This window comes from Salmo salar, chromosome ssa22 (assembly GCF_905237065.1).
Source record: "Salmo salar chromosome ssa22, Ssal_v3.1, whole genome shotgun sequence".
In the NCBI taxonomy this organism is placed as follows: domain Eukaryota; kingdom Metazoa; phylum Chordata; class Actinopteri; order Salmoniformes; family Salmonidae; genus Salmo; species Salmo salar.
This window is the reverse complement of record NC_059463.1, coordinates 12,849,135-12,862,990: the sequence shown is the minus strand read 5'-3', so window position 1 is coordinate 12,862,990 and position 13,856 is coordinate 12,849,135. Positions and strand designations below refer to the sequence as shown.

Genomic DNA, 13,856 nt, shown 5'->3' with positions numbered 1-13,856 from the left:
CAATCTGTCACGACACCTACGGAAGGTGGTGCCCCTCCTCGCCCGGGCGGCGCTCGGCGGTCGTCGTCGCCGGCCTACTAGCTGCCATCGATTTATGTTTCACGTTCTGTTAGTTAGGCCTAGGTTAGTTGCGCACCTGTTTTGTGTTAGTTGTTCGTGGGGAGGGGTATTTAGGCTAGTTAGTTAGGTTTGTTGTTTGTGCGGGATTGTTCGTTTGTCAGGGTGTTTTTTCATGTGGTTCTGTATATTTTGGAGTTACGCTATTCCTTTTGGGCTGCGTCCCTGGTTACGTTCTTTTAAGGGTGGTGCGTTACTTTTGCACACCTTGCACTCCATACCTTGCATATTTTCCGTGTGGATATTTTTATTAAATTCATTAACGGAACCTTTCTGTCTCCTGCGCCTGACTCTTCGGAATCCACAAGCCACCCATTGTGACTCAATCACCGCATTCTTATCGGCAGACTCAATAGCCTTGGTTTCTCAAATGACTGCCTCGCCTGGTTCACCAACTACTTCTCAGATAGAGTTCAGTGTGTCAAATCGGAGGGCCTGTTGTCCGGATCTCTGGCAGTCTCTATGGGGGTGCCACGGGGTTCAATTCTCAGGCCGACTCTTTTCACTTTATATATCAATGATGTCGCTCTTGCTGCTGGTGATTCTCTGATCCACCTCTACACAGATGACACCATTCTGTATACATCTGGCCCTTCTTTGGACACCGTGTTAACGAACCTCCAAATGAGCTTCAATGCCATACAACACTCCTTTCGTGGCCTCCAACTGCTCTTAAGTGCTAGTAAAATTAAATGCATGCTCTTCAACCGATTGCTGCCCGCACCTGCCCGCCCGACTGGCATCACTACTCTGGACGGTTCTGACTTAGAATATGTGGACATCTACAAATACCTAGGTGTCTGGTTAGACTGTAAACTCTCCTTCCAGACTCACATTAAGCATCGCCAATCCAAAATTAAATCTAAAATCGGCTTCCTATTTTGCAACAAAGCCTCCTTCACTCATGCTGTCAAACATACCCTCGTAAAACTGACTATTCTACCAATCCTTGACTTCGGCGATGTCATTTACAAAATAGCCTCCAACACTCTACTCAGCAAATTGGATGTAGTCTATCACAGTGCCATCCGTTTTGTCACCAAAGCCCCATATACTACCTACCACTGTGACCTGTATGCTCTCGTTGGCTGGCCCTTGCTATATATTCATCGCCAAACCCACTGGCTCCAGATCATCTATAAGTCTCTGCTAGGTAAAGCCCCGCCTTATCTCAGCTCACTGGTCCCCATAGCAACACCCACCCATAGCCTGCGGTCCAGCAGGTATATTTCACTGGTCATCCCCAAAGCCAACACCTCCTTTGGCCGCCTTTCCTTCCAGTTCTCTGCTGCCAATGACTGGAACGAATTGCAAAAATCACTGAAGCTGAAGACTTATATCTCCCTCACTAACTTTAACCATCAGCTGTCAGAGCAGCTTACCGATCACTGCACCTGTACACAACCTATCTGTAAATAGCCCATCCAACTACCTCATCCCCATATTGTTATTTATTTTTCTTGCTCTTTTGCACCCAGTATCTCTACTTGCACATCATCATCTGCACATCTATCACTCCAGTGTTAATGCTAAATTGTAATTATTTCGCCACTATGGCCTATTTCTCTGCACACACTGTACATAGATTTTTCTATTGTGTTATTGACTGTACATTTGTTTATCCCATGTGTAACTCTGTTTTGCTGTTTTTGACGCACTGCTTTGCTTCATCTTGGCCAGGTCACAGTTGTAAATGAGAACTTGTTCTCAACTGGCCTACCTGGTTAAATAAAGGTGAAATAAAAAAATAAAAATGAATAGATGAGCTTGTTTTGAGATCAAAGCGAGAGCTGCATGTAGCCACGTGTGCAAATTTTGTTCACATCCTTTGCTAGTTAGTGAGTTATTAGCCCAGTTATTGATCATTTGTAGTCAGCAATGGGGGAGTGATTGCTTACAAGCGCACAAAACATCTGCATTACTAGCCTTCTTTGTGTCTGATTCTCTGTAATAATGCTATTGGAATAATAGTGCATTTTATTTTGTAAAGGGGTTTCTTGCATCAAACAACACAATTTTCAGTCACCTCCTTGTCTGAAGGACAAGTGGATAAACAGGTTAATGTCAAGCCATGCATGTTCTTTTCAAAAGTCTTATGGAATGTAGGCCTTCATTGAACACCACACATTGGCTGCTACTGTAGGCTGAATGATAGAACAGCTATTTCCATGTTAAAATGTTATGGATGCATTTTCTCCATTGTTTCTGATGGCAGGCCACTCAGGTAGACCTAACTTAAATCGACTGCAGCCTCAGTGTTCACAATAAACGCTCGCTGGAAGCTGCACAGACTTTTCACAGCATTCAAGTTTGCGCTCAGCAAACCTGAAATTTGCTCAGTGCCTGAACATTGTTCATATATTTACACCTGTTGTGACATATATTGCATTATTTTATGTCTGGTTATGACACCTACATAAGAGTGTCAAAACCCACATTTATTCAAATGTATTTTTTTCCATGCCAAGAAGTTTCCTTTCATTTGAAAATGTATTTCTTAAGTTGTTGTTGTAATTCATTATTTACAATCATGTTTTTTTTTGTCATATTTTAAATAACTTGCAGAAAAGACACTTTATGACACTGTCATGAAGCATTATGACCATCGTAATCATAGAAGCCAGATTGGCCTATCGTGTCCATGCCATTATGTCAGTCATCAGTCAAAAAAAGAGTGTCTTGTCCTGCTCCTGAAATCTGCTCCTGATTTCATCCCAGTGATCAGCAACAGAGCATTGGGGTAGGTGCATGTCTTACCTACATTTGTGTGCAATTACAATGAGAATTTTATATGGTCAATTTCAGTAAAGTGTTGTATAACATTAACATACTGTAGACAAGTAGGCTATGGTGTAATAGAATGTTTTGCCTTGTGTGGTAGGTTTTTGGGTTTTGTCACTCTTATGTTGGTGTCATATCCAGCCATAAAATAACTACAGTGGTAGGTTTTGTGGGTTTTGACACTCTTATGTAGGTGTCATAACCAGCCATAAAATAATGCAATATATGTCACAACAGGTCTAAATGTATGTGTCCTGACAGTGTTATGACCATATTATGACATGGTTATGACCGTGTCATAAATGGGTGACCGTGTCATGACATAGTTATGACCGTGTCATAATGTGTTGTGACAATGGGTGTCAAGTAAAGTGTCTCGCATCTCGCTCTATAACAGGTGCACAACATAAAAGATACACAAAATCACCAGGGTGAAATCTCAGAGGTAAACGCTGTGCTGGAAGGATCCACAATGCAAGTAGCTAAAGAGGGCTTGCAGATCCTTGTTATTCCAGAAAAGGAAAGCTGTTAGCATGGAAAGGTGATAGCATCTCCCCAGATGCTATCACCTTTCCTTTTCTGAGATACCAAGGAGCTAGAATGAATATACACAGATAAGCACTCCATTCCTGGAAAACTTTTGGTAGCGCCGGCACCTAAATACTAGCTAAAGAGTGCTACCTTGCCGTGGTTCCGTTTTTCTCAATGTGTTCTTACCATTCTCTGACACTCAGGGCTCAATAGGATGATGGATCAAAGCTAGTACCTGGATGTTTATGTAGGAAGGCAAAACAATATTCCTCCCATCCTGGAAAGGCTGATCATTTATAGTAGATCCCCCCTCAGTTGATTAGAAGCATTTTTATTGTGTCATGGAAAACGAGAACTCAAAGAACATGTGTTCCTGCAACCTAGGAAGGATGCTGTTTTGCCTTGTACTGTATATCGCGACACTGTAAAGGCATACAGCCTTTAGTTTCTTTGATTGTTTAATGCATCTGTGTGTGTGCATCCTGTGCTGCTGCTGAATAGTAGAGTATCTGCAAACCTCTCTTGGACCCTGCGTCTCTGCATACCTTCTCTTGGACCCTGTCTCTTACCCAGTGCGATCTCTCCTGCTGTCCTGTCCATCAGAGCGTGGCAGCTAGGACAACCCTCTCCCTGTGCTAGACCTAATCCTCCTTATCTTAATGGCATCCCCCTGCTAAAAGCAGCTTGGCGGGAACAATCGACCTTCTGTGTCTCTTTATCAGCACAGCCACCTCCCCCTTCAATACCTCACTGCCACCTGCTGTGACAGGTATCCCCTCTCAGCCTGATCCTATCAGCCAACCTGACCCTTCACTGTCCATCGCTATCTCCCGTTGGGACTATGTTTTTCTGTGTGCTTACTTGTCCTTCGCTGTGGCTCAGTTGGTAGTGCATGGTGTGTGCAATGCCAGGGTTGTGGGTTTGATTCCCACGGGGTGCTAGTACAAAAATATATATATAAATAAAAAATCCATGAAATGAAATGTATGCATTCACTACTCTAAGTTGCTCTGGATAAGAGTGTCTGCTAAATGACTAAAATGTAAAATGTTACTGCTTATCAAACATCATTTAAAACTAGGAATATAAGAGATGTCACTGTCAGCTAGTAGAGGTAGACACATTAGGTGACTTGATGTACACTGAGTGTACAAAACATTAAGAATACCTGCTCTTTCCATGATATCGACTGGCCAGGGAATCCAAGTGAAACCTCTTCTGTATATTGGCTTTGGTTTATTTTTCTTTGCATGTACTCTACTTCATCTGGTCTCCATAGTCCCACTATGATGACTACAGCTCCGCAGCAGGGGAGCACACCGAGAATTTCAGTTCAGAGGAAATTTTAAAAAGTGTTCGCATCTGGTAAAGAAGGACCCACAGTATTTCTAAACCATGTAAAACTATGATGAGATCAATACATTCAGTGACTCCAGGTGGGATTTGAATGTAGTTGTAACATGGTTGGAGCACTTAGCTCAGCCTCAGCATAAACACAGTGTCCTGTTTTGTTTTGCTAGAACACTTCTTGTGAAATATATTTCCATTTGTTATTGACTTTTACAGTTCCTTCTTATCTAGAAGAGTCATTTAAAGTCACATATCGCCCTCTACAGGGTATGATATGGATAATATTCCAGATGTAAAAATGATATTCTTTGTTTCACCTTTTACCCTTTCAGTTCACCAAAAAAACTCCCAGAGCTCTGGTCTCATTGAGTATTGACTGAATTGCTTCACATTTATCCTATGATTACCACTGTCAAATGAACCAGGGCTTTTACAGTAATGAAGGTTCCCATTTATTCTAAATTCTAAGAATGATATGTTTGTAAATCTTGTGTAATTCCCTATTCTGTTGTTGTTGTTGTTGTTGTGATGTCTGTGACCAGTGGTTAATGGACAATGAGGCGTTCAGGCAGCAGGCAGTAATTGCCTGGAGCACAACAGTGGGAGAGTAATTACAGGGACACAGAGGAGTATATGACTTCATAACTGGCACCATTTAATGATAATGGGGTGCAACTCACAGTACTGTGGTCAGCTAATCACTCTGGACTGGCTGGGACACATCTCAATGCAAACGAGCTGTGACTGGAATATAGAGTAGCAGCTCGCCCACACAGCTCAGCACCATTCAAAACGAGAGCATACATATCATTATGACTGTGACCCTCTGCCACCGGCAGTGCCATGATTAGTGTCACCACGGATGGACAGGTTTAATTGTAGATAAACTAATCTCCTCCTGTCAGTAAGCAGTGGATGAATACTCACAAATTTCTCAGCTTTTACAAGCGCAGATTGTACTTTTAGGATGGCACAATGAAAAACATTACAATGACCTTGTCTAAAGTATTCAGAAACTATGAATGAATATGTTAATTATATTAAACAGTAATTGTACATTTAAGTGATAATACCCTCGAAGCCGGTGTTTGGAGGATTTATTGGCATTAGTGTTGTTAGGCAAACGTGCCAATATATAATCGCGGATATCGACTCTGCCGTTCCATCATGGTTTTGTGGCACAGTCGATTGCGCGCTGGACTTCGGGCTGGAAGGTTGAGGGTTCGAGACTTGCTCCCTGTCTGTTTCATAACAATATTCTCCAAACACCGGCTTCAAGTGCATTATTACTTCTAGACAACGGGTTACAATGAAAAAAATTATTGACATATTTTAATGAAAAACGTTATTTGGATGAATTTATTCATAGTATTTCATCCTTCCACAAGGTATTGTCCCGACACAAATCTAGGATTGCTACCCAAGCCGGCTGGTCGTTCGTTCTATAGGTTCGGTTGCCAGACGTCATTCAGTCTTTTTGTTCTGTATTTATTGCCATACTGGCTGGCAACGTATTTATTTATTTTTTTACCTCCTTTGTATCTCTTGCTTGCTAGCTACCCAACTACTGCTAACTTGCACTCACGTCAAACAATGCACCCAGAAAAATAACAGTAGCTGCATTTGCGTTTGTTTAATCTGTTTTCTAGTGACATTTATTTTGACACCCATAACGATGAGCTAATGAGGCGCTATTTTGCCTGGCATAGAAAATCTGCTCTCTCGTCACAAGACACTGTTGTTCAGAAGAGCTATCCAACGCCACAACTAACACAATCACTTCAAACTGAATCTGAAAATACTGCAAACTAGCAGCACTTCGTTTCGTTTCAGCTTTTTCAATATGTATATATCCATAAAAATGATGCCAGCTGATTCATGATTTCCACTGGCTGAGAAAACGCTGCTTCTCGTCCGGACTCCTGACAAGTTCATTACTATGGTACAGCTGGAGATCAAATTTGAATATTGAAACAATGTTGCAAATGTCGGAGAGACAGACAGCAACGTTTATTCAAATCTCCGCTGTTGAAAACTAAATGTTAGTCTAAATGAAATGTGAGATATAGTGGAGATCACGTTTATAAATTGCCTGGCTGGGCTGATGAGACATTGGACTAAGCAGGCAGATGGAACAGAGTAAATAGGCAGTTTAACGTCATAGATTTAGCCGGTGGTAACTTGTGGAATAGACACCTGCTGGAATACCGTTTTTAACCGATCAGCATTCAGGATTAGACCCACTGGTTGTATAACATGTTACAGACAATCTGTAGGGGGATAATATAATTGGCTGGGGCATCATGTGTTATGTCACTCCTTGTCATTTTAATTACAAATTGAATCCTAACTTCCTGACAAATCACATAGTTTTGAAACCTACATGTGTATTATATTATTTGATTACGTTCTCAGACCTAATGCTGCGTTCATTTTCAAGTGGGCAGGTGGTAATTACCAGTGAAGTGAAGTCGTAAATCCCAATTGGATGCTTTCATGTGCTTTGAACTCACCGAGAAACGCAGATTGGCTAATGGTCAACAAACTGCATCAACCATAAACTAAGTAACTATTACAGCGATCACGCTTGTAAACAAATGATAGCGTTCAAAAACCATATTAATAGATAGCTTTTTATAAATAATGTTTTGTTGTTGCATGACTGTCGAAAAGGCTGTTATCGAGGTAATTTCCTTAGTAGGTGATGTCAGAGATTAGCATGATGGAAAAATCGGAGCTCAGGGATGATATACGAGTTTCTCGCTTGTTACCAGTTGGGGGGCGTTCCCAGTCGCGAGTGGTTAATACAACATTTTTTTTCACGTGGTCATGATTGCAGAATTAGACCTAGTCTTCAAACCACAGAACCAGTTCGCATCCCAACAATGTCTCCTTTCTCCTGAAGTGTACACTCGTTCACTACTTTCCACAGTAGCATGGAGGGAGTTTCCACAATATTTCTGTACCAGTGATGGGAAGTGCACAAGTGGACACTTTTGGAGTAGATAGAGATAATTGGGACGTAAAATGTTTTTTTCTTCAGTAATGTGTGTTTGTTTCTTTAAAATGGTTGCGCGTTGCATTACGGGGACTAACTTCACATTAGCCAATCAAATGCTTTGTATGCTGATGCGTTGTTATGGAGTTAAAGTCAAGCTGAAAACATAGAAGACTGATAAAACTTGGATTGTGTTTGTTTATAAATTATTAAACATACATTATATATTTTAAAACTTGTATGAAATAGCCAGCGAATTTTCAACAAAAAAAATGTGTCTTCTGAATTGCCCAAGACTGGCTCTTTGCTCTTAAGCTCTTAACGTAACGTTGCTTTTGGTCTAGCTAGCAAGCTAACGTTAGCTAGCTACGTTAGCTTAGTAGCTAGATATCTAACGTTAGCCAGCCCACTGTTCAGTAGCGAATGGCCTCGCCCGAACGGTTGAGTGCATTGCGAGAGCGCAACAAAGACTTGTTGATGCAATTGAGGCACCAAACCGAAAGTTTATTGACTATCACCGGCACCAAAGGCAGCTCGGAGAATGATTCAAACCGGACAACACAAAACAACTCAACAAAAAACCCAGGTCAGAATAAAGAAAAAAGCCCCCCTGCAGAGAACATGGTGACCCTTATAGATGGTGACTTAGGTACTGCCAGGTCTGCTCTCAGCAAACCTACTGTACAGTTCAAGGAGAGAGACAACACAAAAACACAGGCAACAGCACCACTGAGATCTGAAGGTAGGTAACCTTAACAAGCTAGATATGCCAATGAAATGCAAAGGAACTGCTGACATAGACTAATATTGGCATATCAGTCACACAATAAGATTTCCATAGAAATAATGCTGAACCCATTTTTCCTCAGGTGAGGCAGTGGAATCTGTGAAAGTCACCCGCTGTCCGACCTCTACACCATACCTTATCACGGGACCCAAGCTTAAACCAGGCCAAGCTGCAGAACACTCTACTGTTTACACAGGATTTTTTCAAGACCGAAGCAAAGACCGTCCTGCAAGTCTTGTCAGATCACTGGATATTAGGAGGCACAATACCAGGCCTATTTACTATAATCAGGAGAATGAACGGGTGAGCAAATAAAAAGGGAGAAGGGAAATGTTGTTATTACACAAGTGGTGTAAGGATAGTTCTGCTAAAAAAAAAGTTGTTACTGTAGTAATTACCCTATTACTACCATAGATAATATATAAAGAAAGGTTACTATACACGGGTATATCATCTCCAACTAGATGGCACTGTATTATCAAAGTGAGGCAGTACAACCACAGATAGAACAATGAGCCAGATGTTTACCAGAATTATAGCATCCTGTTGGCATTTCCACTCACCACCAAAAATGGTGATGGGAGGAAGCCCAGTGGCCGGCTGTGGGAGAAGATGGATGCCAACAAAATTAAAATATGTTACAAACAGTTTTGTAGAAGTTTTTAAAAATTGCTTTGTTTAGAAGGAATGCAAGTGCAAATTTAGTTATTGCACATTTCACAGAGTAGACGTTCCTTAACAGAAGAATGCAAATATATGCTAGAACGCGCCAATAGGATCAAACTAGCTCGTGCTTGGCTTTGCCCACCTCTTTGCTTGTTCAGCCCATTATAATTAATTTCCTCCCATTGGAAACGACAGGCTGTGGCCTATCTTGGGTTAGTTATAAAACATATTTGGTACAACTGCTTGATCTACCATTGCACTCACTGCTGTGTTTTTATTGAGCAACAGATTTCACCTTTAATAGTCTCATTAAAAATGTTGCCCTCTGCTTGTGTCCATAGAGGGAGGTTGGTAAATTCACATTCCAATCCCCTGGACTGGAGCAAACATCAGCCTCAGACAGACAGCGTCTGCAGCCTTTACTGGGCTATGACTGGATAGCAGGTATGACAATAAATGAGTTCTATACAGAAATAAAGCTAACCCAACCAGTTTAGTGGGGGTAGCAGCCAAAATGTTACTCTATATGAAATTGATAGTTTTCTCCTCCCGTAGGGATTTTGGATGCAGAAAGCTCCTTGACAGAGCACTCTGAGCAGTTCTTCAATGATCTGCGCACTTTCCGACAGGTCAACAGAGATGAGTGTGTCCACAGCCAACAAGCAGGGCAAGTGCATTCACTTAATGTAATATGTTTTTTCTTGAGCTGTGAATCGGATTTGGGCATAAAGTATTTTTAACCAAAAGATCCGACTATAAGAAGGCTATTACTGAAATAGATAATAATTCTTATTTAATGAATGACTGTTGATTTACCCTCCTCACAGAGTATCTGAAGAGGACCTTTCACCCCCACCACTGTCAATAGAGAAGGAAGACCAACAGCACGCCATGGACACTCACCAGTGTATGAGAAACCATAGCAAGCTTTTGGATTAGACGTACATAATGTCACTATTGCTTACTGAAGAAGAGACCCTGAATACTGTAACTGTACTGTCTGACTCGGTTTCTCCTTGTTGTTTAGGTACGTTCTGTTACAGGATCAACAGCCGACTGTTCCCAACCCCGTTGGACTCTCAGGAGTCATGTCCTGTGTGTAAGAAGCCCAAATACAAAATCCCCCACACTGCGGCTGAGCCAGCCTTTATCAGGTGAGACCACTCATCCGCCTGGTGCCACTTTTCATCTCACTGATCCTCAAATTCTACTAAAGTGAAGTCCATTACAAACCAGGATGGTGTTTTAATACCATCCCGTTATAACACTTGTCCTAAAGAATATGCTTTTGTTTCTGTCCCAGGGTCAGCATCCCTCGCTCTACTCTGTTGCCAGCATACCAGTACAAAGCCCATCGGAGGTGTAGCTTTGACCCCTCCGACAGCCTGGGTCTACCATCGGTGAGTGTGGCATGTGTGTGTTAGTTAATAAGAGAAGACTACATCTCTCCACACAATGTGGTTTTGACATTGAAACACACTCCTCAATCATTTGACTTATACTGTTCTGTTATCATCTTGCTTTGTCATCTTGCTCATTCTCATTGCTTATCCGGCTCATAGTTTGCCCAAAAACTATAATACGGTTTTAGTTGTAGTTGTATCACAAGCCTTTGATTTGATGTTCCCTACAGCACTGTCTGTCAGGCTGGTCTAACACAGTCCCCAGCACTGGGCAACAGCTCAGCAGCCTGGATCTGAGGAGCTCTGTGGACATGAAGCCAGCATGCTATGAAGTCCCCTCTGCACAGCCACAGTCTAAGAAGTTTCTGGTGAGCCATTGCAAGATGAATGAAAACATATCACATGTCTTGGTGGCCGTTGCAAAGATGTCTGTGTCTTAACATGTGTTTGTTTGGCATACTGGTATGTGTGGGTCTGGTTGATTGGTTTTCTGTTTTTTTTCTCAGGATTTTTCAGTGTCCAGAGTGTCTGGCAGTCAGCATTCTGACCAGCTGCTTGACGTGTCTCGTTTGGCCCGCTACCGTTTCCAGCGCCTGCCTGCCAACAGCAAACCACACAGCCCGTCCTACCCTGTGTTCTGACAACCTAACAGCACTATAAAACCTGTGTAGTATTATGATTTCATATTTTTACATGAATGAAGTCTTTAATAATGATGACGAATTAACCCTCAGCAGTTTTAACGTAGGATTATCATTGTGGCTATTGAATCATTAATGTATCTTCATTTTCTATCATACACTTATATAATGTGTTAAGTGCTTGATTTTCATTTTGATGAGCTACAGATTTTATTAAATGTGCAATATGCAGAAATCGCTCCTCCATTTCCTGGTTGCTAAAATTCTAATAGTTTATGTGATAAAACAAGCAATGTATAGTGTAGATAATCATTTCACAGCGGTTTAAGTGGTTTGGTTATTTAAAAGATATTGTATTTTCAGCTGTTTGAAGCTGGTGTACAAAACCGAAAGTAAATGATGCAAAAACGAAACATAAGAACGGGAAGCATAGAAATAGTGCACATAGAACATATTGCAACTTTTAAGATTGGTACCAAGATAATACGATGTAATTTGCTTAAATAGTATTACCATCAATTTACTTAATTTCCGTTGTTAGGGTTGACAAATTAAATTAGATTTCACCTTGTTATTTTTTATGAATGCATGTTGATCTCTTTAGGGGTGGTGATGATTTCTGGGGCTTCAGAGGGACGAATAGCGGACAAGTGTAAGTGTTGTGCATACCTTAGAAACAATTTGACTTGACTCATTGTAAAATTAATAAATTGACAGAAGGGAAGACCCTGTTGGAATAATCTTAAGGAAACCCTTGCGCCTTTCCTTGAACTGTTCCTAGGCAGTCATTGTAAATAAGAATTTGTTCTTAACTGACTTGCCTAGTTAAATAAAAATAAATAAAAAATCAGACATGATTGCATAGATCGAAGCTATGGAGGTAGGCTTTTGCCTTTTATCACAAAATTGGATAAGGAATTATGTTTTAAAATCAACATTCAGGAATTTATTTGGTAAGATATTCAATTCTATATCAGAAAGGTGTTTTTGTTGATGCAGCCGGCCTCTAGTGCTGTTAATTCGTCACCACCTACAGGTAACTGTCAATATAAAGGAAACACCAACATAGTGTCTTATATTAAAATCACTTTATTGGTCAAGTGTATGTGCGCAAGGGTTGCACACAAGGTTCAAGAGAAATTTTACTTCCGTTTTCAAACCAACCCCTCTAAAAGACAAACAAACACGTTTTTTTTGTGAGGTGCTAGGGCCCAAGTTCCTTGCTCAAGGACATAACGGCAGGCCAGTTGCCAGCTCGCTTCCCGCCAGATTTTTTTCAGTCAGACCCGGGATTCGAACTTGCAACCCTCCGGCTGCTGGCTCGCGTCTAACCGCTAGGGCCACCACGAGCCGCCAGAACAGCTTCAATACGTCTTGGCATAGATTCTACAAGTCTTTTTTATTTTAACTATTGGAGGGATTTGAAACCATTCTTCCACAATAAATTATATAATTCGTTTTTCTGTTGATGGAAAACGCCGTCTCAGAGAAGCGTATCGGGCGGGGAATAGTTGGTCGGTGCGAACTTGGCTTGGGGCTGTGAAAAAGTTAAACATTTGCCAACTTTATGCAAATCACCAGGGGCGACCGCTAGGCGATGACCAATCATATCGAGTGGTTCCCATGACGAATTAGACGCTATGCGACCCAAACTGGATACTTTCTTCAGCAAAGATGGCTGACAAAAATACTGGGATGGGAGCAAATGTAAGTGATTATAACGCCATAACAAATCATGTAAAAAAAAAATAAAAATAAGGAAATACAGTTGAGAGGAATATGTTAGTTAATATTAGAGACAAAGAAATATGTATATTTTTTTGTCATAAAGTTAATTTACGAAAATCGCTATTTAGCAAGCTAGCTGACTAGCTAACATTAGCCAGCTTTATGGGTGTTGCGACATAAGTTTGAAATTGTAATTCTGTTTGTTTAATGTTTTAGAGACTCCTGAAACAACCAGCAAACCACGCTGTCGTCTTGTGAAACAGTGGATGTAAAGAATGTAGCTAGCTCAAGCATTTACCTCAAATTGAATGTACAATTTTGTAAGCTTACCTTGCTGATATTTGCCATTCAATGCATCTGAAGTAAAGTAGCTAGCCTGTTGGGTCTAGGGGGCAGCATTTGCACGTCTGGATAAAAAAAATGTACCCGATTTAATCTGGTTACTAATCCTACCCAGTAACTAGAATATGCATATACTTATTATATATGGATAGAAAACACTCTAAAGTTTCTAAAACTGTTTGAATGGTGTCTGTGAGTATAACAGAACTCATTTGGCAGGCAAAACCCTGAGACATTTTCTGACAGGAAGTGGATACCTGATGTGTTGTATTGACTTTAAACCTATCCCATTGAAAAACACAGGGGTTTAGGAATATTTTGGCACTTCCTATTGCTTCCACTAGATGTCACCAGCCTTTACAAAGTGTTTTGAGTCTTCTGGAGGGAGATCTGACCGAACAAGAGCCATGGAACGATGATGTCCCATTAGACACCTGGCGCGCGAGTTCATGTTGGGTACCCTCGTTCCAATACGTTATAAAAGAGTATGCATTCGTCCACCTTGAATATTA

At 41.0% G+C, this 13,856-nt stretch overlaps 1 protein-coding gene across 1 annotated transcript; it reads left to right on the top strand.

Annotated features, from left to right (window-relative positions):
• Nucleotides 1-7,891: 7,891 nt before the first annotated feature.
• On the top strand, nt 7,892-11,513 carry miip (migration and invasion inhibitory protein). The gene is made up of 9 exons (XM_014166304.1): nt 7,892-8,519; nt 8,647-8,867; nt 9,572-9,674; nt 9,786-9,897; nt 10,058-10,137; nt 10,258-10,384; nt 10,534-10,630; nt 10,864-11,001; nt 11,140-11,513. The coding sequence occupies exons 1-9, from the start codon at nt 8,201-8,203 to the stop codon at nt 11,272-11,274; spliced, it is 1,332 nt and encodes a 443-aa protein (XP_014021779.1). The 5' UTR covers nt 7,892-8,200; the 3' UTR covers nt 11,275-11,513.
• The last annotated feature ends 2,343 nt before the right edge of the window (nt 11,514-13,856 follow it).

Coding starts and splice junctions, on each gene's coding strand:
- miip (XM_014166304.1), top strand. CDS start 8,201: ATGGCCTCGCCCGAACGGTTGAGTGCATTGCGAGAGCGCAACAAAGAC. Junction 9,898..10,057: donor GTCCACAGCCAACAAGCAGG/GCAAGTGCATTC, acceptor CCCTCCTCACAG/AGTATCTGAAGAGGACCTTT. Junction 10,385..10,533: donor GCTGAGCCAGCCTTTATCAG/GTGAGACCACTC, acceptor TTTCTGTCCCAG/GGTCAGCATCCCTCGCTCTA.